Source organism: Dama dama, chromosome X (assembly GCF_033118175.1).
Source record: "Dama dama isolate Ldn47 chromosome X, ASM3311817v1, whole genome shotgun sequence".
Taxonomy (NCBI): Eukaryota; Metazoa; Chordata; class Mammalia; order Artiodactyla; family Cervidae; genus Dama; species Dama dama.
Window position 1 is genome coordinate 15,202,829 of NC_083714.1, and position 23,077 is coordinate 15,225,905.

At 38.2% G+C, this 23,077-nt stretch overlaps 2 protein-coding genes across 2 annotated transcripts in view; one reads left to right on the forward strand and one right to left on the reverse strand.

Annotated features, from left to right (window-relative positions):
* Positions 1–23,077, reverse strand: part of DCX (doublecortin) — a 389,065-nt gene that overhangs the window by 233,020 nt on the left and 132,968 nt on the right. The window lies entirely within an intron of this gene.
* Positions 9,997–10,269, forward strand: SERTM2 (serine rich and transmembrane domain containing 2). The gene has a single exon (XM_061137075.1). It carries the CDS (start codon positions 9,997–9,999, stop codon positions 10,267–10,269), a length of 273 nt encoding a protein of 90 aa, XP_060993058.1.

The following is a 23,077-nucleotide window of genomic DNA, read 5'->3' on the forward strand; positions in this document are numbered from 1 at the left end:
AGAAATCCCTCTCCCTACTGTTGAGGTGAAGGAGGTAATACCTCCACCATTAAAGCATTCCTGTAGAAGGTGGAGTGGAGTCTTAGCCTGCCAATAGATCTCTTCAGAGATGTGTTTTCACAAGTTTTTCCCTCACTCTCCTCCACAATGAGCCTTCTTTTTATTTCTTGGACTCTGTGCTGGAACATTTCCTTTGTAAATTCTATATATCATGATCTGGCTTTGGAATTCCCATCCGTTGTAGGGCATCTATGTCTTTCTGGAAATTTAAATTTTAATATCATGCTACATAAGTCTTTTTTTTCCTAATTAGGTAGGAAACATTAGACTATCTCTAATGATATCTCCAGCTATATTCAAGTAACCTCATTTTTTTGACATGTAAAAAATTGAGATGGCAACATTAACATTTATTGAGCACCTACCATGTAGTTTTAGAGATGTTTTCTCTTCTAACGCTAATGAAGAGAGTTTTTCCCTTCTTTTAAAATAATAAAACTAAGAAATTAATTGACTATCTCAAGGTAACCCAGAAAATATAGATTAAAGGTGAGGCTGAAACCTAGGTCTATCTGACTTCAAAATCCATCATCGTTTCATTACAACATGATCTTCAAACTTTTTCACCAAATTATTCCAAATGGCAGAATAGAATGAACATACATCCCTGGAGAAGTCTGGCTAGCCCAATGAAGCACCACTGCAAGTGCAATATTTCTCTGAAGTCTCATGCTTGATAAAAAAAAAGCGTATACAACATTTGCATTTTATTCCACAATATGGTTTCATTGTCATATAAACTATCTTGAAAATTATCACTCAAATTGTCTATGTTCTCCCTATCTGAAATTTCAAGTAAAATTGATCCTCTCGAAAAATGCATCATGTTTACCCTGTAGTTTCATAAATCTTGAGCATACTACTCCAGTTTTCCATATTACAGTTTTCCTACTCCACAAGGCATTAGACTATGCTGCTGATTTCAAGGAGAGTCTCAACCCATTGTAACTGCTAGAATGAGGGAAATGAAAAGATAAAGGATGCAAGACTTGTTAAAGAGAATTTGGGGAAAAGGAAAAAGCACTGCAGTAATTTCTTAAAAATTGGTATAATACATAATTATGCTATTATTATTATGAAATTGAAAGTGTTAGTTGCTCAGTCTTGTCCATCTCTTTGCAACCCCATGGTCTGTAACCTGCCAGACTCCTATGTCCATGGAATTTTTCAGGGAAGAACACTGGAGAAGGTAGCCATTCGCTTCACCAGGGGATCTTCCAGACCTGGGGATTGAACCTGGGTCTCCTGCATTGCAGGCAGATTCTTTACTGTCTGAACCACCAAGGAAGTCCCCATTATTATTATATACTATTATTATTATTAATTCCATAATAGAAATTGTTGATGACCATGAGTTTTTGGATGAACAAGGCATTAATGTCACTATAATATTGCAAAAGTGACATGGAAAAATTGGAATGTTGGAAAATCTTGGAATATTTGAAATGTTGGAAAATATTGGAAAAGGACATTCAGCTGTTCTTAACCTGGAGGCCATGGAGCACAGAAATTATATGCCTATTTCTAAAAAAGTGGACAGTCCATAGCTTTCATTAAGTTCTCACAGCAGTCGAAGACCCACCAAAGGTTCAGAACTACTGCTACAGAGAAAAGAGCAGAGACTTTGGGATAGCACTCCTTATTTTCAAATACTGGCTCCAGGCTTATTAAACTATGTGATATACTTCATCTCTAAGCCTTAGTTTTCTTATTTGTAAAATGAGAATAATAATATTCAAACTACAGAGTTGTTGCAAGGATTAAATGAAATTCTCTACATTAAATGCTTGACATGGGGTAAGCACTCAAGAAATGTTAATCTCCTTCCTCTTGCCACAATATATAAAACATGTGCATGCGTGCTAAGTGGCTTTAGTCATGTCCGACTCTGTGCAACCTTATCGACTGTAGCTTGCTAGGCTTCTCTGTCCATGGGATTCTTGAGGCAAGAATACTGGAGTGGGTTGCCATGCCCTCTTCTAAGGGATCTTCCTAACCCAGGGATCGAACCCATATCTCTTATGTCTCCGGCATTGGCAGGCTGTTTCTTTATCAGTAGTGCCACCTGGGAAGTCCCATATTAAACACAGTAATGGCATTTAAACTACAGTTGGATGAATCACTTATGGCACATGTACCCAGGATAAATATGCCTTATTTAAAGATATTCTACTTAAAGCTTAGACCACCCCCCCCCCCCCGCCACCAATTAGAAACTCAGACCTAGATTCCAAGACTGATGTTAAATCTCCACAAAAACTTCAAAATAAAAGAATTCAGTTGGTGCCTAAAAAAAAGTTTCCCAAACCTGGGGAAATACATATGCACACATACTGTTTATGAAGATGGAACTATTTAAATATCACTACATCCTGGCATGTTTGGTTTCAATTCTACACATATTAATTACTGTAAAATCTAAGATGAAAAAAGTCTTGAATTGAGCAGGAGATCTGATTTCCTTAAATGTCCTATGAAGAGGCTTTTACAAAAACAGGGAGTCTTTGCTAATCCTACAGATTCATGAAGAAACCTCGAAGGGGTTAAAGTGGAAGGCTTAGACAAACTTTGCTTCTGAGCTTCTTTCTTATCTCCTCCCTCTCAGGCTCCCAGCCGCTAAGGCAAAGCAGAGCTGATTCACTACCTTTCCTGCACTCTCTAAACTGTTGCCTGCGAAAGAGTAACTGGGGACTATTCAGGCTGCTTCCATTCAGGTGTTCCGGAAGGATGGTATATACACATCCAAAGGGACAATTCGCTTGGCTGTTCGGGGTTTACAAGGAGCAGGCATCTGAAACTGCGCTCTGAAGCTGTAAGTGGCAACCAGCGTTTCAAGTCACTAATAGAGGGTGCTTTTCTCTTTTGCGCTGGGAAGATCTGACTCTTCAGGAGGATGAAAGAGAAAGCGTATTTTGCATGAACATAGTCCTGTTTCTCTGGCAAAACAAGGCTTTCTTTCTATTTTCCAGATATTCCAGAGATGTTCCTGAACAACTTGCCCGTCGGTGTAAGCTTCAAAAGGGATCCTTAAAAGGCCAGCCCCACTCATCCCATGAGCCACAAGAAAGGTAAGACTTGGAAATATGATGATGTTATTTATGGTGAAAATGCGGTTATTTATCCGCAGGTGTGACAAATCGGCACTGTCTGCCGCGAAAGATACAGCAGCTCTCACTTGAAACGCTTATTACTTAATGGCTTCAACCACTGAAGACGCGCTTGCGGCTGGAATTGTTTTTTCACAGGCTCCTGTGGAACTAGATTCTCTAACAGTTCCCACCCCGCTTAGCTTCTCTCCCCAACACCGGGCAGGTAAATGTGAACAGAACGCGTTAACTCTTGAAAGCTATTGCAAGAGCCAAAACTCTCTTCTGAGTTGTTTCATTGATCATTTTCCTTAGCTATGTGGTGAGATTTCAGCTCTGAAATTCTATAAGCAGGTGTCATTTGGAAAAATATAGAATTGCCAATTTAGAACTATCACATTAAAGAAAAGCAAAAGGAACTATGGGGAGCTCCTTGAGGACCAAAACAGGGATCAGGTTACACTTATCTCTATATCCCCAGCACTTCAAAGGGGGCCTGGTACTTGGTTTGCACTCAAAGGTTTGCTGAATATGTCAGTCTGAATATATACAGAACTTTGCTTCTCTTATTCACCCTAGGAATCCCTCTCCATGTTGATGGATGGGCAAAGCTTCACATTCCCTTCTCATTTTAAGGAGCAAAATTCATGGTCTAGGTATGTATGTTATTTTGCTTTTGTGAGGTTATATATACTGTGCTGATGTTGAACATAATCGGAGACTTGGCATTTCAATGTTCCTACCAAAATCATGAGTTTTTTTGCCAAGAGTTTTATTTACCAAATTAATGACAAAACATACAATTAGAAAATCAGAGGTGCATTCACATTACTTGTAGGTGTTTTGATTTACATTAGAAGTAAACCAGATGTCCAGGCTAATGTTGGACATTGGCCAGTTATTAAGTTAATTGCTTTTCATTTTCCCTTCCCCCAATCTCCCTTCCCACTTTCCTTTCTTCCTCTCTTTCCCAATGTTTTCCTCCTACCCTATCTTCATCTGTGCCTCTTAACCACTTATTTCCTCCCACTTCTTATCGGCATTTCCCACACCCCTCATCATTTTCTCACATTTTTCCTTCCTTCTTCCCCCCTTTCCTCCATCTCCCTTCCTTTCTTTTCCTAATGCCTTTCCCATTTTCCTATCCCTCACTCTCCTTATCCCTCATCAGCTTTCCATTACTTTTACAAAGACTAGAGACTGATTTTCATTTTATTAGCTTTCTAGAAAAGAAATGTAGGATACTATAATCTTACAAAGGTCTTTCCACAATAACCAGATTTTTTAGAATTAATAGAATTTTGGCTTCTTTTGAAATTGCATGGTTGTTTTTCTTTCCAAATGGTCCAGACCTTTTAATAGAGCAATCACATTGTCTGTGCAACTCATCAATTAGTTAGCTAAGAGAGCTATGGCGATCCTATGTGGAAAGCTTTTATGAGAAGTTGTCACAGATATAGGAACAGATTAAGAAAGAGGACCCCCTTCACCCATATCTAACTTTTCATCTACTCATTTCAAAATCCTTCAGATTTAAGAAATTGAACTGTAGACCTCTCTGAATTGAACAGGATGTTTGGTGTTCTGCAGACACAGAGGTTTTAAGAAATATATGGTTAGTTTTAAAAACCCTCAAATGAAATGTTTAAAGAAGTTGACAAACTGTATATGAGAGTGTTGTTATTTACAGCTTCTTCAAGCTTCATAGAATTCTAATAAATATTTAATAAATAGTTAGACCTTAAGGAAAATTCAGTGTTGATTGTGTTAGAGGCAATATTATTAATTGTTAATGAAAAGCATCTATAGACACAACTGAACTGTCTAAAACTTCAGGCCATGAACCCATTCCACGTAGTTTTCCTTTAAAATCATGGAACTGAAATAATTCAAGAGCAAAGTTTCTAAGAAAGTAATTATTCATTTTTTTTTTTTTTTTTGGCTGTGGCACACAGCTTGCAGGATCTTAGTTCCCTATCCAGGGATTGAACCCAGCAGTGAAAGTGCCAAGTCCTAACCACTAGACTGCCAGGGAATTCCCCAAAAGTGACTATTCCTTAATTCTAGGTTATACTCAGAAATTTAAGTCTTCTTTGCACCGTAAGAGATAGAAGAGTTGGGGAGGGAAATAAAAAGGGAATTTCAGGCACTTCCCAGCCTTTATTATCTATTGAAACAGAGATAACACCGTGCTTCTCTCCAGATTGTCAGTGTTAAGTGCATTTCTTCAGTCATATCCATGCATTTATTCAGTAATTATTGAGCAGCTATTGTAAGCATGGTTATATAAGGGATCACGTGCGTGCATGTGTGCTCAGTCATGTCTGACTCTTTGTGACCCCATGGACTGCAGCCTGCCAGGCTCCTCTGTCCATGGAATTTTCCAGGCAAGAATACTGGAGTGGGTTGCTATTTTCTCCTCCAGGGGACCTTCCTGACCCAGGGATTGAACCTGTGTCTCCTGCATTGGCAGGCAGATTCTTTTGCCACTGAGCCACCTGGGAAGTGAAGGGAAGGTTGAAAAAGATCCTCAAGGAGTTTATAAATTACAACTTGGGAAAAAACACAGAAAATAGATACTTACAGTATTAGGTGAATGTAACTTCTCTAGGAGGTATGATAGAGAGCCTGTGGAAATTAGGATTTGATAAGAAATCAGGGTCAGTTTCATGAGCTGAACTATGAAGAATGGTACCATTTCCCCAAGCAGAGATATACAAAGATAGAAGGAACAGATCGAACAAAAAACATGAAGGCAGGGAAATAGGTGTCAATGAGCATTACAGCTTGATTGGAAAGTAGGGTAGTGGAAGGAATTAAAGTCAGCCAGGACCAGAACATGGACAGCCTTGAATGCCAAGCTAAGGAGAATGGAATAAAGTTAAAAGGTAATATGTGGGCTACCAAATATTTATTCCTTTTTCATTCTATAAGAATAGTTATAAATAAATCATATAGTGATGCAATGTAGAGTAAAAGGCACAAAACAAAGAAGACATATAGCTTGACAGTTTTTTTATATAAAGTTCAAAACAAAAATAAAAAACATAATGTTTAGGCATGGGGTGTGTGTGTAAATAAAAGCAAGGTAATCATTAACAAAATTCAGAATATTGAATTTGATAGGGAGGAGCATAGGTAGGCATCATGTAAATTATTATTCTCAATCTTACAGTCGGTAGGTTCTCGTTCACAGGTGTTTGCTCATGGGTGTTACTAAGTAAATAAGTAAAAGATAACCTGGAGGCACCCATGACAACACTGTGCCTAACCAGGGAGTCTGACTTATCCAAATATGTGTACTTGGAGGTCCATGGGAGACTAAAAAGACAGTATACTACTATTGAGACTTTTCCCACTTGGACAGCACTAACAGTGAGTGTTGATTTTCCTACTAGTTGTGTTCTGGAGGCCAGGTGAAAAAAGTATGCCTCCATGTAGGCTGCTGGGGACTGTCACAGTCCTGACTCTCAGGCACTCCATTCTATTTGTAGAGAGGTGCTTCTCAGCCCTGGCCACATATCAAAACCACCTGTGGACCTTTAAGCACTACGGCTGTTTGCCCCCCTCCCCCCACACACAAACCCACTGCATCAGATCCTCTAACGGAAGGCCCCAGATAGACATATTTTCAAAAAGTTTAGTAAGTGATCCTAAGGGCAGCAGGGACTGGAAACCATTCCTTGCAGAGTGTACTTGGAAACTCTGAATGGATAGCTTGTCACAAATATAGATTTCAGGGTCCTATTGAGACTCTGATCTAGAAAGCAAGGGGAAAGGCCTAGAAATCTGCATTTGTAAGACAAATCTTCCAGGTGATTCTCATGAAGGAACTTCCTTCAGAAACACTGCCCCAAAGGTTCCAAAATCCTAGGGCCTCAGGGGAATCACTCTGTGTATTCGTTTCCTAGAGCTGCCATAAACAAAGTACTACAAACTAGGTGGCTTAAAACAGAAATTTATTCTCTTAGGTCTGAAGGCTAGAAGTCTGAAATCAAGGCATCAACAGGGCCATGCTCCCTCTGCACTCTGTAGAGTAAAATTCTTCCCTGATTCTTCTGGTTTCTGGTGTTTACTGGCAATCCTTGGCCCTCCCTGGTTTGTAGGTGCATCACTCCAGTCTCTGCCTCTGTCCTCCCCCTGTATATCTCTGCCTTCTTATGAGGAGACCAGTCATATTGGATTTAGGGCCAACCTAGTGACCTCACTTTAACTTGACTACATCTGCAAGGACCCCCCCGCCCTTTTTTTTTTTTAACAAATAAGGTCACATTTGCAGGTACTAGGTGTTAGGACTTCAACATGACTTTTTTGGGGACACAATTCCATATGTGGCACTCTTTTAAACAGTTTTTAAAGTAGGGTCCCCAAACAACCAACAGAACAGTTTACTTTGTTCTTTAGCTGGGATATCTAGATAGAAAAACTGATAGTTAACTCTCAAAGCTTGATATGCAAAGCATCACCTGAAAATCTTGTGCTTAGAATACATATTCCTGGGCCTTGATCCAAAATATTAGAACTCAATAGGCCTGGCGAAGGGCCTAGGAGTCTACATTTTAAGTAACGTAGGAGGTTCATGCATTACATTCTTGAGAAAACCTGAGTTTAGGAGAATAAGAAAGGTCGAGAATCCAGTGGTCTGGGGAGAAAGAGCTCCCAAGAACAGACCTTGAAATTTGCATTTGTAACAAGCTACTCAGATGAGCCACTGCCTTTGGGGCTGGTGTTTTTAAGGAACAAAAGGATACCTATGTGATTACCTTTTCCGCTTGTTAGTGAATCAGAAATCAAAATAGATGTACCTTTAAGTATTGCAAAAAATGCTTCCTAGACTATAGCTCCAAAGACAGTAGAAAGATACCCTGTCCCTTTGCTCTTATTTCTGTGAACCAGGTGGTTCTGTACAGGTGATAGAGGCCATAGGTAGGTAGGCTAAGAATCATGCAGATTACAGAAAGTACAGTACCATGAGCTAGTAAATATAAACTCTAAGCTGAAGTGCTCCCAGGCTGGGGGAAAATTCAAGATTATAGGAAGAGTAATGTGATTTTTGGAGCTATTTCTATTAACTCTCCTTGGGCATGTTAACAAGCGACAGAACTGGGCTACCTTGTCAGCTCTCTGCCACTATTGCACATGGAAGATTAACAGGTGATGGTAGTCTATGTTTTGTGTTTTTTTTTTTTTTAGTCACCTATATTCAAAATTCATGTTGGGAAAAACAAGCTAAATCATTTTGGAAGCCTTCAACAGCAAATAGTTGACCCTATTACACACTGGAATGTTTTTGCCAATAAAGACAACATTCCATCTTTACCAATAATGAAAGATGAAGTTACTTGCTCAGAACAAACACACCCTTTCAATTACTTCTGATCTACAAATACTGGGGGGCAGGGGTGTATTCTTACCACACAGTCCTAAATGGGAGATACAGAATACAAAAACAAAATTGGGGGAAGCCTGAATTCCTGAAAATTCCATAATTTGTTAAAGTGACCCATGGCACTGGGACCTGGGGTTTGAAAAAATAAATCCTTAGATTTAGATCTTCATTTCAGTGCTAGCTTTCTCAGTTAAACTAGAGCAGTGGTTTTCAGTCCTGGCTGTACTTTAGAGTCATTTGAGGAACTTTTTAACAATACCAGTGCTTGGACCCCCCCACCTACGACCAATAAAATCTGATTCTCTAGAGTGGTGAGCAGGCCCTACTGTGGAGATTATGATTCAGAAAGTCTAGATTGGGGCCCAGGGTCTATATTTTAATAAGTACTTCAGGTAAATTTTATGACCAGTTAGTTTAGAAAACACTGTCCTAATCTAGCCAAGTTATTAGCTGCTGTCCTCTGATTGGAATTTTTCTTTAACCTTGTAACAGGTATACCACTTAGAAAAAAAAAAGCATTCAAAATGATAAAAACTCAGGATACCATTTTAAAACTAAATTTCATATCTAAAACCATTTTGCAATATATCAGTTAATTTTTATTTCAAAAGAAATCACCATCTCTCTTTCTTAGATACTTGAATCTTTTATTTTTGTTTTTTATTTTCAGGAAAATAAATCTGTTGAGGAATTTGAAGAGTCAAGTCTTCTAAACCTAGACCTACTGCTGTCAGCATCTCTGAGACCTCCTCCATCTGAGAATTACCAGGTCTGACAACACTTTCCCTCCAGCCTACAGTGAGGGATTTCAACAAAACTGTAGAAAAGTTACATTCTCTAGACTTCCAACCCTCAAGCTGTGGCAATCAGGAAGAAACCTTACAAGCTCCATACTTAAGGGGGATTCAGAAAGACAAGAAGGGCAAAAACTCAGATATGCAGAGCTGGAAATATACAAGCTTTTAGAAAATCTCCCCACAGAAGAATCCAATTAAATTCACGTAATTAATGCACACATTAGATAAGCTGTAGATAAAATAGAATGCTTTCTCTCGCCACCAAAAGATAGAAAAAGTCTGATTTAATAATCAGACATGCTTGTCCTCATACCAGTATTATAAAGCAGCTTTGCCATATTTATTTTAATCAGTATAGGAGTAGGACTGTGGAAAATAAAATATTTTATTTATATTTTAAGAAAGTAGTTAAGAAGTTCTGATAAAAAAACTATTTGGGAGAGGGATGCTGTGCTGGAAAATAGAGATGGTATGGCAACTGCCAAATTAGAATATCATTTTCTTGCTTATGCAATACTGACTTGGCTCTGGTTGTGATTGCTTTGATTATGTATGAGATTGTTAGAACACCTCCAGCATATTCAGAGACAGTCTAAGTGACTGTGGAATGCCTCGAGGGCAATAGAAATCAACTAGAAATAGGTACTAACTCAAGTCTTGAGTGATGACGGAGGTGCATTTCAAGTACCATGGAAATCTCACTGGACGGGCCCATTTCCCCACCCTGGCAACAGAGGTTGACACTACTTCAGATAAGTATTCCAACCTGTATATGTATGTGGGCTTATTCCTGAGCCTCTTGGCCATTCTCCTCATCCTGCTCTTCACGATGCTCCTTCGACTTAAACATGTCATCTCACCCATCACCTCCGAGAGCACAGAAAGTGTTCCTCAATTCACAGATGTAGAGATGCAGAGTCGGATTCCTACTCCTTAAAGCCAGGATGAAAGTGAGCTTTACTGGATCTCAGTGAACCCTTGTATGTTGATGTCCAGGAAAGCTGACTTCATTACATGTAGCTTCCTGTGTAAGGAATCAACAAGTTGTTCATTTAACAAGTTGTTCATCCTTTCCTTGTGTTATTCTTTATCTTGACTCTGCTTGTGGGATACCTAAGAAGTTTGACTCCTTCCTTGTCAGGAATATAGGAAATGGCAGCTGCTTGGGAAGGTAGGTTTCCATGGTAGCCAACGAGAGGCTGGGCCTTGAGCAAACCTCAGATCACAGAAATTCATATGCAGCTGTTGTTTAAAAAACAAACACCACCCTGGAAACTCCAAGAACAAGAGAAATTTGCCTTTGAAAGGGTTGATTGTTCAAAGAGGTTACCCTAAGAAAGGAACAAGTTTTGATTTAGCAGTTAGACCCAAAAGAATCACCTCTGGTTACATGAACTTAACTCATGTTGGAGGTTAATGGAAGGGACCACAAACCCTTTCCCGAAAGAGCAGTGCTTTTATCAACTATGGCCATCAGTTTTGTCCCAAATGAAAGAAGAGTCTTTAAAGACACTGTTTCAATTTTAAAAGCAATTTTGCAAAAGTAAGTTTCTAGTAAACAAACTCATCTAGAGAGGGAAAATGTGCATTTTATATCTGTGTTATTACTATTACTGGACTTTTAAAAACTCAGATAATGGTAGATACATTACAAAAATCTGGAACAATGAGCTTCCCTTAAGCCAAGGGAAAATTAAATCAAAATATGCTTATGATAATGAACATTATATGATACGTGCACCTTCTTTGCCCTTTTCTCCTTCCCCATCACGCTCCAGGATTGAGTTGCACTCAAATTTAAGCTTTGTTTAAAGATGGCCTTGGCAAAGAAGACTCAACTGTACTTTAAAGCAGAAATGAAACAGTCTTGGTATTCTGTTGTTGAATGATTGTGGCTTTGGACAAAACACTCAAGCCTGCGGTGCCAGGATTTTCTTTCTGAAAAATGATATGAGAGCTATTCAGTCATCACTAGACTCCTCTTAGATCTGAGTGTGAGAAAAATAGAGACAAAGGAGGAAAGGACTAAACAATACCCTCCAACAAATCTTTATTGAGATCAGTGTCCTCAAATGTCACATTTGTCTTTCCCAGAAAATGTTCCTCCTTTCCTGATCCCTGCCAAAAGATGAAGTGTTTCACTTTTTACCTATAAAAGAAATATATTTTGAAAAATTTCATTCTCATAAACAGCCCTAGAGTACCAGTAGTGGGAAACAATTTGATTTTTTATTAATTTACTTTCCAAAAGGGATCCAAAGGAAATGAGTACTGTTTACAAATTAGAAATTAGAAGGCTGGTCATACTCTTGCCGTCAAAGAACTAAAACACCCATGTTAATTTCTACCTGCTTTTAAAAAAAAATCAGTTCTCACTTACACCTAAAATATGGTCATCAAATTTCCACCAGGTGCTCCCTTGGGAATTGTGACAGTGAGAGAGAAGTGGAATGGATGTTAGGTTAATGGCACCTCTACCAGACATGCTCTCGAGTTTGTTACCAATTTAGATTGGCTCCTTTACTTTGATCTAAATCTAGCATGATGGTGAAATTCCCAAGTGCTTTCTACTTTCATACACAGTCATTTGCCAATACTCTCCTCTCCAAGGGGCTACAAAGTGTGAAATCCCTACATGCAGAGCTAAACTTAGCAGCAAGCCTGCCTCTGGCACACCTGTTACAATAGCGTACCATAAGAGATGGCAGGTGCATTCTGTACCATTTGGAAGAGATGAGCAGGTAGATTAAGAATCGGATAGGGCATGCGCTTCCCCTTTTGGCATTGTCATTTCCAAAATGTAAAGTGATTCATATTATTTCATTCGGGGTTTTAAATTGTCTTTAGTCACACCCAGACCCTATGTACCCTTTAAAATGCTAGTTTTTGGCAGCCATACATGGACTTCATCAAAGGATGCCAATACACCCCAGAACTTCTTAAGGACACACATCTCTCCTCATTCCAGGCTCTGCCTTTTGTGCTCACAGTATTTGAATGCACTTTACAGTTAAGAAGTCAGTGACTGGATAAATGAAGGAACTGATTACATTTTTAGCAGCAGTGAATAGCAAGATACCCAATGCCTTGTGGCTGAATCTGATGAAGAGACAAACTGCAAATCTAGTCCCTGCCCATCTGATCTCCCCAACCCAGATTTCAGGAGTTTAAAACTGCTCCTTAATCACTGACTTGGATGAAGATTCCTAATTTATGATTAGGTTACTCACCTGGAAAACAACCACCCTCTTTCATCACAACCACCCCATGGGATCCAGGTCTTCACTGAACATTAACCAAAGTACATGGCACGGATTGCACTAAAATAGCAGCATAACCCTTCACAATTTCCAGTGATAACATAAATGGAGATGTATGTATGCAGATGTGTCATTATGGTGACACACATGGTATTTAGTCTTTGGAAAAATAAACTGAATGTTTTCATCATAGCAAACCGTCTGTAAAGAAAACAACTTTTCCATTTATATTCATTTTTATTATATCCCCCAATGTATTAATTAACATATATTACTGCTCAAACAGGCAGCTAGAGCAATCAATGGGCATAATTTGAATTTATCCATCTATGCAAAGTGTTGACTAGGCAATTCCCTCCCTCACCCCCACTCTCCAAAAAATTGCATGTTAACCTAAATGTATATAAACAGATAGGTTATTTATATATAGATGTACTTTGTTTTAAGGTAAAAGAATGAGTCTTCACTTTTTATTACACTGAATCACATGAAATTGGCATTTATGTAAATAAAAAATGCTGAAATATCAATTTCATATAATTCAACAAAACAAAAGGACTCACTACTTGAATTCTTGAAATAGTAAACTCTCCTAATCTGTTTAACATAACCCAATTTCTAAAAATGTACTTTGCATACATTTCAGAATCACGTGTTGTATAAAACAAGGTTTATTGTAAAAGGTTTGTGTATTATGTACTAGGCAGGAAATATACAGGTAAATCAAGTAAAGACAGGTTCATTCAGCCTAACATTTCCATCTATGCCAAATCTGAAGCTTTGGACTCAGAAATGAGTTTGACTGCTACAGACCCCATCATGCTTACTAAATAGGTAAAACAGGTTCACTTAATGCAATGATGTAGTTATATTTAGTAATGCATCTTATTCACCTGCATTTGTATAAAAGAAGCACTTTTTTAAACAAATGAGTTATGTGGAAGAAAAATCAGATTTCTTTAGTTTAAAATCATTAATATTTGAAATAGGCTTATATTGTATATATGAAATATAACATTTGCATGTCATTTTTATTCCCTGCAAAATAAGTTCTATTTGGCTTACTGATAACAAATATCTATTGTCTGAACAATATAAAGAGTATTAGTCTCTTCATCCCAATATAAACTGTAACAATTACAAATTTGTGGTATTTATAATTTTGAAGTGTCATTATTTTTTCTTATTCGCCAACCTTCCAATTTTTATCCTCTCCCCACTTGCAACCTTATTGGTGTGTTTGTTTCTTTAATAGTGAGATGTGAAAAATAGGTAATGACTATCAGCTGCCAGTGAAAGTGACTTGAGGAGAGAGTGAGATAAGGTATCTCAAGTAGCAATATCATGCAACATTCCCCACATTGTGGGATATTTTTATTGATGTATCTTCCATTTCCTACTTTGTTTCTCAGAGCAACCCTGTGAGTAATGACTGGAGGTATTATGAAGTCTGTTTTACAAAAGAGGACATTCTCACAGAGAGATTGGTGAGACATTCTTGGTTACACAGAAGCCAAGTCAAGAGTACACTGCCAAAAAAAAAAAGTATACTGCTACTCTTTGGACTCCTAGTTAGTTTAATACTCACCTCAAAAAAGTGTCTTACTTTCTTAGCACTGAATAGATATTCCAAAGCTATTCATTCTATTACACTCCAAGTTCTACAGAAAATTACTGAGTTCTATAAGTGATTATCTACTCCCCGTGCCCAAATTCAGAACAAAGAAACAGAATTTTGCTGTCTCATAAATCATTTTATAGCTGCAGCAACATGTATTTAACAGGCAGTAGAGAAGTTTACACAAAGTCAAACCCTGCAGTTCTACTTTACATGGAAGAAGGGAAGAAGTAAAAATATAGATGGGTTATCTACCAACAATGCAAATCTTAATCCTCTGATCATTTGACTTAACGTTCACAGTCAATGAAGGCTCTTCATACACATGACTATGATCTTTCCCTTCCTAGAAATGAGAGCATCTCCTCTTAGGAAAAATAATGTTCTTATAAAATTGTATAGTGTTTTAAGTGTACGCAGCTATTTCATTTGTGCTCTTTAATAAATGTGGTGGCATTAAAAGGGAGAGAATTACTGTGGAAGTTCCTCTAGCCATAAAGAATGAATTGTTGTACTTATAGGAAAAAAAAGAGAGACCAAAATGTGGAACATATGTAGAGTGGGAAAAGAAAATGCACATAATAAATACAGGCGAGGAGGTTTTGAAGAATAATTTGAGTAGTTCCAGGAATTTCAATTCGTTTTTCACATCAAATATCTATTGATTAAATCATACACACACCCGGTGGAGAATGAGAGAGACAGATTATACAGCATTCTAAGCTAGGGGATCTGAAGCTTGCAATCACAAAGTTTACAATCTGACAAAGATGATAAATATCTAAATTCATTCATCCATTCAACATTTATTCAGCACCCACTGTATGTGCTAGCAGTGAAAACAGGTCACACTAAGTAGGCCCTGGTGAAAGTTGCAGCCTACTGGGATGGACATCTCGGGTCAGATAATTACGGAGAAGTATAGCGTGCTTGGATACATACGAAGTGAAGGGCATACTGCCTAGCCTGGCCTAGAGTGTCAAGGAAACTTTACTGAGATGATATCTAAGCTAAAATCTAATGGGTGAGTGATAGAGCAAACATTCCACAGAGAGAACAGCGTGTGCAAAGATTCTGAGGTCAAATAAACTTGGCATGCTTGAAGAAGCACAGTGAGTGAGGAGAAGTCTCCAGAAGGCTGGAAAGGTTGATAAGGACAAGAACATGCAAGGCCTTGTGAGCACTGTTGTGGATTTTTAACTTTATTTTAAGCACAGAGAAGATGAGAATTCTGATAGCAGTGTGGAGGATGGATTGAAGAGGGGCAAGAGTGGACACAGGGAGACCAGTTAAAAGGTTATGGCAGTGATTCAGGAGAAAGATGATGATACTTTAGACTTACCACCATCCCATCAAGTGGTAGTGGGAAAGGAAATAAAGGAAAGCAAATAACTTTAGATAAATATAGGCGATAAAGGGCTTCCCAGGTAGTGCTAGTGGTAAAGAACCTGCTTGCCAATGTAGGAGACATAAGAAACACGAGTTCCATCCCTGGGTCAGGAAGACCCCTGGGAGGAAGGAATGGTAACCCACTCCAGTATTTTTGCCTGGAGAATCCCATGGACGGAGAAGCCTGGCGGGCTACGGTCCATAGAGTCGCAGAGTCAGACACCACTGAAGCAACTTAGCTTGCAGGTACACATAGGAGATAAAGCTAGCATTACAGGATGACTTGGATCAGTGGAGTAAGTAAGAAGGGAGAATCTAATATGATTTACTGGATTCTGGTTTGAAGAAAGGTCTAGTGGCTCTATTCATGGAGACAAAGAACACTGGAGGAAAATCAGATCGAGTGGGAGATGGATTTTGTTTCAGATATGTTTAGATTAATTTTCCTTTGAGACATCCAAGTGCAGATGTTGAATAGGCAATTGAATATGCAGGTCTGGGGCTCACAAGAGAGGCCAGGGTTGGAGACATAAATTTAAGAGGTGTTAATGGATGAGATTGCCCAGGGAGGGGTTGTAGAGTAGACTGAATAAAGAATGACTGTAATGTATTATAGAATACACCCAAGTATTTCTCCCTGTTTTTGGAGGGTCAGTCACTTGTCAATCAGGTTGGGAAAGATTAGGTTTAATGGTCCTCAAACTGAGGCAGATTGCCTGGAAATACTTAGTAGTAGGAGAAGAGTGAGTCAGAGACAAAGTCCTCTCAGGAGAGGGAAGACTCCAACCTGAGGAGACCAAATACAAACATTAAGTAAAAATGTTTAGGAGTAGTACCATAAATAAGAGGAAAATGGGGCTAATAATTTGAAACCAGAAGCCAATGAAGCAGTGTTGGTACAGGACAAATAGGGTCCTAAGAGTTTGCAAGGGACAAGTGTAGGTTGTCAAACATAGGTATGTGATTGTATTGATCATGCTCCTGGCAGGAAACAGATGGCATTCTCATAAAGGATGAGTAAAGAAATTCCAAAGAAGGGACCATCTACTAAGTGGTGGGTAGGATTAAGGGGTTCAAAGAAACAGCAAAGCACCCATGGACTAGCAGCTGCAGGAAGCTACAACCAGTCTTAGGCTTGAAGGGGTAAGGGGAGGGAACTGTTTTTAGAATCTGGCATGTCCTGTAGTCATGAGAAAGAAATTAACAATCTATGACCTTAGCTAAATAAGCAAAACTGTAGGGGGATAGAGGATTAAATACCCCAAACACTTTCTCCTTCACCTTCATCTGCTAGTGCAGACTGAATCCACCTGGAAACGAGAGGACAAGCAAGCCAGGGGATGCAGTTTGTAGAGGCCAGCTTCCTAGAGCAAAGAGCAGGGTGGAGAAAACCTGTGAGAATGGATCTGGAGAAGGCTATATAGCACAGAAGTAAGTAGGCAAGATGGGATGGCTTAAAGATCCAACTTGAAGTTTACTGAATACTATTTTACCATAGGAAAAATAGAACATACTACAGATTTTCAAAGGAGGTATATCATTCAGAGACCAATCAGAAAAAAACAGAACCACTCTAGCTATTTCAAATAGAGGAAATTTAATATAAGGAGTTGATAATGCATGCAATAGAAGACAAACAGGGACAGTGAGACAACCTCAAGATCAGCAGAAGCAGAAAGCTATCACCAAACCTAGGGAAACGATGGGAGGAGGTAACATTACCAGAAACCAGAAGTAGGACCCTCTTATGCAGGGTCTTCCAGCAGGAGATGAGACCACAATCAGGGTGGAATCTGGGACCTAAATAGAAAGGGCTCTTTGGCAGGAGCTACAACCATGGAGAAGAAAGATTTTGAGCCATTTTTGGTAGATCATGCTGTGATTGAGTAATAATATCTTTTGTGGTGAAGAGGGTAATGGAGGCATACATGCCACATATCTTTCATTATGGACCTAGATATATTTCCTTATATCATGACTGTGTAGCATTAAGATGTAAAGTGTTAATGTAAGCTTTAGTTGGGGGCAGAATTTCTCTCAGAAAGAAAACTGTCTTTATCTGGCAAAATACTCTAAGAGTGCATATTAATTGTGGAAATATAATCCTCGGGGCATAGCTGATTTGGGTTGGAAGCAAGAAAATCATGGATAAACTGTAACATAAGAAAAGAACATGTATTTGAAGGGGTGTTGGGTATGAACTACAGATAAGAGGTAAAGAATACAAAGTAGACAGAGGACCTAGCAACATGGCAGGAGGTTAGAGGCCAAGCAGAAGAGAAAACCAGTTAAGATTCTTCCCTCAGAAGAACTTTGAAGAACAGCAATAGTTAATGTTATAGACGATCCATGTAGTCTGAACATATTGATACTTCGGTAAGGGAAGAGGTTGTGATGGTATCTTGCATGGTGATATGGAAAAGAAAAGGGATTATACACACAGAAGGCAGAATATTGTTGGTAAAAACAGGAACTTGGATCTGAAGGTAAGTAGAAACATTTGGCTTTCCTTTACCCCAAACTTTAAATACTGTAACTCATTAGATGCCTGGAGACTCACTAATTACATGTCTAAATCAAACCCTTCAAAATTTAACACTTCAAGCTAACAGAATATCCAATACTTATTCATCAGTCTAATATATTTGTAGGTGATGCTGAAATCTATCTTATTCTAACACTATTTATTCTCTAGAGTTCTGACTTGTGGATATAGAATGTTCTAGAGAATAAGAGATACTGATTTCTAACTTTTGAAGAATTTCCACATTGGAAGGATGGAAAAAATTTGCTTAGTTTGAAAAGACAGAACTCAGATCAACAAATAGAATTTAAAAGGAGTAAGGTTTATAGGAAAATAACTTTGACTCACTGTGTTTCTAGTAACAGAGAGTCTCCAAAATAGAACAGCTTTTCTTGTAGAATATGGTTGAACCAGTTCAAGCAGAGGCTGATGACCATATCAGAGATAATGATAATATTAATAATAATAATAGCATATTTTGAAGACACTATTCTATGTGTTAAACTCTCTAATTTTTTAAGTGCATTTTTATTTAAGCTTAAAATTCTACAAAAAAGTATAATTACTATCCTCATTTTGCCTACAAGAATATTAAAAGGTTAAATAACTTGTCTCAGGTCACACAGCTAATAAATGACACAGAAATGAGATTCTAAACCATAGCCAACTGACTCCAGAACTGATATGCGACCATTATGCTATGCAGCTGTGCTGTGCTCAATCGTGTCCAGCTCTATGACTCCATGGACTGTAGCCTGCCAGGCTCCTCTGTCCATGGAATTTTTCAGGCAAGAATACTAGAATGGGTTTCCCATTTCCTCCCGTAGGGGCTCTTCCTAACCCAGGAATTAAATCCGCGTCTCTTGCATCTCCTGCATTGGTGAGCAGATTTTTTTTACCACTGCACCACCTGGGAAGCCCCGCATTGTGCTTTACTGCCTACATAATGCTATAGAAGTGTCTATATGGTACCTAGGAAGATGACCTGGGGAACTTCTAATTTTAAGATTCTATATGTGTATGTGAATAAACATGTACATACAATATATGATCTGTGTGTATATATGCATCTTCATACACATAACAAAAGAGAAAGAAACTCTTTAATCCATGGAAAAGATGAGTAAAAGATGGCCCTCTCAATAGAAAAAATCAACATAAGTTGAAATTGATAAAAACTGAGAGGTGGTTTATAAAATTTTGGTTGACAAGACATGGGAAGTGAGTAAGTCCTATGAAGTTGACAAGGTTGATAACTTGTTATGACTGGAATGTAATGAAACATCAACCACCTCAATCATAATGTAACTGTGATGATCACAATGTAATTGTGATGTTGAATTAGAAAAAAAGAGACCTACCTGGCATCTAAAAAAATGGAGACAAAGAGTTGGTCTTTCTTTATGAAGCAACAGTGCTATTTTTAGACATTACTATTTTAAGCCTACAGAAAAATGCAACAAAATGTTAGGAAAGATAAATTATTTTACTTTTAAACCTATTATCAAGCTTTGATGAGTCTTAACATATTTCTTCAGATTTTTAAAGAGAAATATAACATTACAGGCAGAGTTGAAGCCCCTGTGTACTTCTCCTTGATGCTATTCCTCTTGTTCAGTAACTAAGTCATGTCTGACACTTTGTGACTCCATGAACTGCAGCAAAATAGGCTTCCCTGTCCTTCACTATCCCTCGGAGTATGCTTAAATTCATGTCCATTGAGTCAGTGATGCCACCCAGCCATCTCATCCTCTGTTGTCCCCTTCTCCTCCTGCCTTAAATCTTTCCCAGCATCAGGGTCTTTTCTAATGAGTTGGCTTTTTACATCAGGTGGCCAAAGTATCAGAGCTTCAGTTTCAACATCAGTCCTTCCAATGAATATTCAGGGTTGATTTCCTTTAGGATTGATTGGTTTAATCTCCTTGCTGTCCATGGGACTCTCAAGAGTCTTCCCAAACATCACAGTTCAAAAGTATCAATTCTTCAATGCAATGCCTTCTTTATGGTCCAACACTCACATCTGTACATGACTATTGGAAAAACCATAACTTTGACTCTATGAACCTTTGTCTCAAAGTAATGTCTCTGCTTTTTAATATGCTGTCTAGGTTTGTCACAGCTTTTCTTCCAAGGAGCAAGCATCTTTTAATTTCATGGCTGCAGTCACCGTCCACATTGATTGTGGAGCCAAAGAAAAGAAAATCTGTCCCTGCTTCCACTTTTTCCCCATTTATTTGCCATGAAGAGATGGGGCTGGATGTTGTGATTTTAATTTTTTGAATGTTGAGTTTTAAGCCAGCTTTTTCACTCTCCTCTTTCATGTTCATCAAGAGACTCTTTAGTTCATCTTCACTTACTGCCATTAGAATGGTATCATCTGTATATCTGAGGTTGTTGATATTTCTCCCAGCAATCTTTATTCCAGCTTGTGATTCATCCAGCACGGCATTTCTCATGATGTGCTCTATGTATAAGTTAAATAAACAAGGTGACAATATGCAGCCTTGACATACTCCTTTTCCAATTTTGAACCAGTCCATCATTCCCTGTCTGTTTCTAACTGTTGCTTCTTGATCTGCATAAAGATTTCTCAGGAGGAAGGTAAGGTGGTCTGGTATTCCCATCTCTTTAAGAATTTTCCACAGTTTGTTGTGATTCACACAGTCAAAGGCTTTGGCATAGTCAATAAAGCAGAAGTAGATGATTTTCTGGAACTCTTTTGCTTTTTTGATGACCCAACAGATGTTGGCAATTTGATCTCTAGTTCCTCTGCCTTTTCTAAATCCAGCTTGAACATCTGGAAGTTCTCGGTATATGTACTATTGAAGCCTAGCTTGTGGTGCTTAAAAGGCTGAAAATAATGAAATGATGAGGGATCATATTTGAAATATTCAAATGTTACAAACTATACAATACAAGCTTGAGAGTTTCCTATGTTGGTTGGCAGGCAACATTTCCTGTTTTCTGATGGTGTGATTTTCTTTTATTAGTTCAGAGGCCAACAAACACAAGCCTCTGAAATCAGTAAAAAGCCTTTTAAAGGTATATGCAAACTTCAGACTAATTGACAGTTAACGTCTAGTAGAAGATGTGGCTACCAAACTATAGACAGTTACTTTAAAATTTAGAGAATAATGACCTACGGATTACAATCAAGTTTTAAATAGATTATCTAATAATATCTAATATTATTCAGAACAGTTCTGCTCTGTGGTCAGAGTGGGCATTTCCTGGGAACTTACTAGAAGAAATGTAGAATCTCAGACTCCAACCCAGACCTACTCTAGCAGCCTGCACTTTAACAATATCCCCAAGTGATTCACTTGTACATTCAGTTTGAAAAACATTAATATATTACAATATTCTAGAATGAAAAAGACTAAAATAATATAATGGAGAGATTAGGCCATGGTCAAATTAACTGCAACTTTGAATATCATTGGCACTGATTATCTGTCTCTAAAAGGAGAAAAAAAGAGCTAAACTGAGATATAAAATAGAATACCATCCTCTACTATCACTTGTAATCAATGATAGGATGCACCACCATTTCCTTAAGTAGACCTATACTTGTGAAACATCAACACCCCCATGGTAGGACTTCCATTGTGGTCTAGTGGTTAAGACTGTGTTTCTACTGCAGGGGGGTATGAGTTTGATCCCTGGTTAGGGAACTAAAATCCCACATGCTACACGATGTAGTCAAGTAATAATTACAAAATTTAAAATTAGAAAATGAAAAGCAGACTACAAAATTTAAAAAAAAACATAGTATTGACAAGCTCATGACTTGATAAAATATGTTGGGCATATTACTCTCAAGTCAGAGCTTTCTAAAGTTGTTCTTAGTGTATTGAGGGATTTGGGGGAAGAAGGAGAAATGCAGAGGGGAGAGGTCAAGGTTAGACAGGGAAATGGTAGGCAACGCCATCCTTGAAGGCTGAGTGGGTCGTGCGGACCTAGTATTTCCATTCTCTGGTTCAGAACATGCATTACAAGCTCTTCTAATAAAAGACTTATAGATTTACATCATAGTTTCTTTCAGATTTTGGGGGTATCATTTATTTTAGGCCCTTTCAGCTAACAGAACAAAGAAATATATGTATGTATACTCATGTGCCATCTATTTACTTGTTCAAGTATACATGTGTGTGTAACAGTATTAGGATTGTTAACCTATACCCCTATGAGAAAGAACACTATCAACTAGATTACAGTGCCTTTTTATTTTGCTTTTAGTCTTGCAAACTCCATTCATTTCCCAAGTTACTTAAGTTGGGGATCTTAGTGACGTGGTATCATACATCTGTAATAAAATTAGATTGTTTAGTCAAATTCTGCATTCCATTCTTGATGTCAAAATGTTTTTAATATGCATACATTGATTCACTTTTTGTGCTTTTGACAAATACATAGTGTCATGTATTTACCATAACATCATACAGAAAAACATCACTACCCTAAATAACCCTCTATGCCTGGAGAAAGAAATGGCAACCCACTCCAGTATTCTTGCCTGGGAAATCCCAGGGACAGAGGAGCCTGGTAGGCTCCAGTCCATGGGGTCTCAAAGAGTCAGACACGACTTAGTGACTGAGCACAGTCATTTTTTTCTAATATCTAATGAAGTTTTTAAAATTAATTTATTTATTTTAATTGGAGGATAATTTCTTTACAACATTGTGGTGGTTTTTCCCATACATCTACATGAAACACCCACAGGTGCACATGTGTCCTCCCATACTGATCCCCCTCCCACCTCCCTCCCCCTGGGTTGTCCCAGAGCACCAACTTTGAGTGCCCTGCCTCATCCGTCGAACTTGCACTGGACATCTGTTTTACATATGGTAATATACAGGTTTCAATGCTATTCTCTCAAATCACCCCATCCTCGTCTTCTCCCACATAGTCCAAAAGTCTGCTCTTTACATCTGTGTCTCTTTTGCTGTCATGC

Coding starts and splice junctions, on each gene's coding strand:
- SERTM2 (XM_061137075.1), top strand. CDS start 9,997: ATGACGGAGGTGCATTTCAAGTACCATGGAAATCTCACTGGACGGGCC.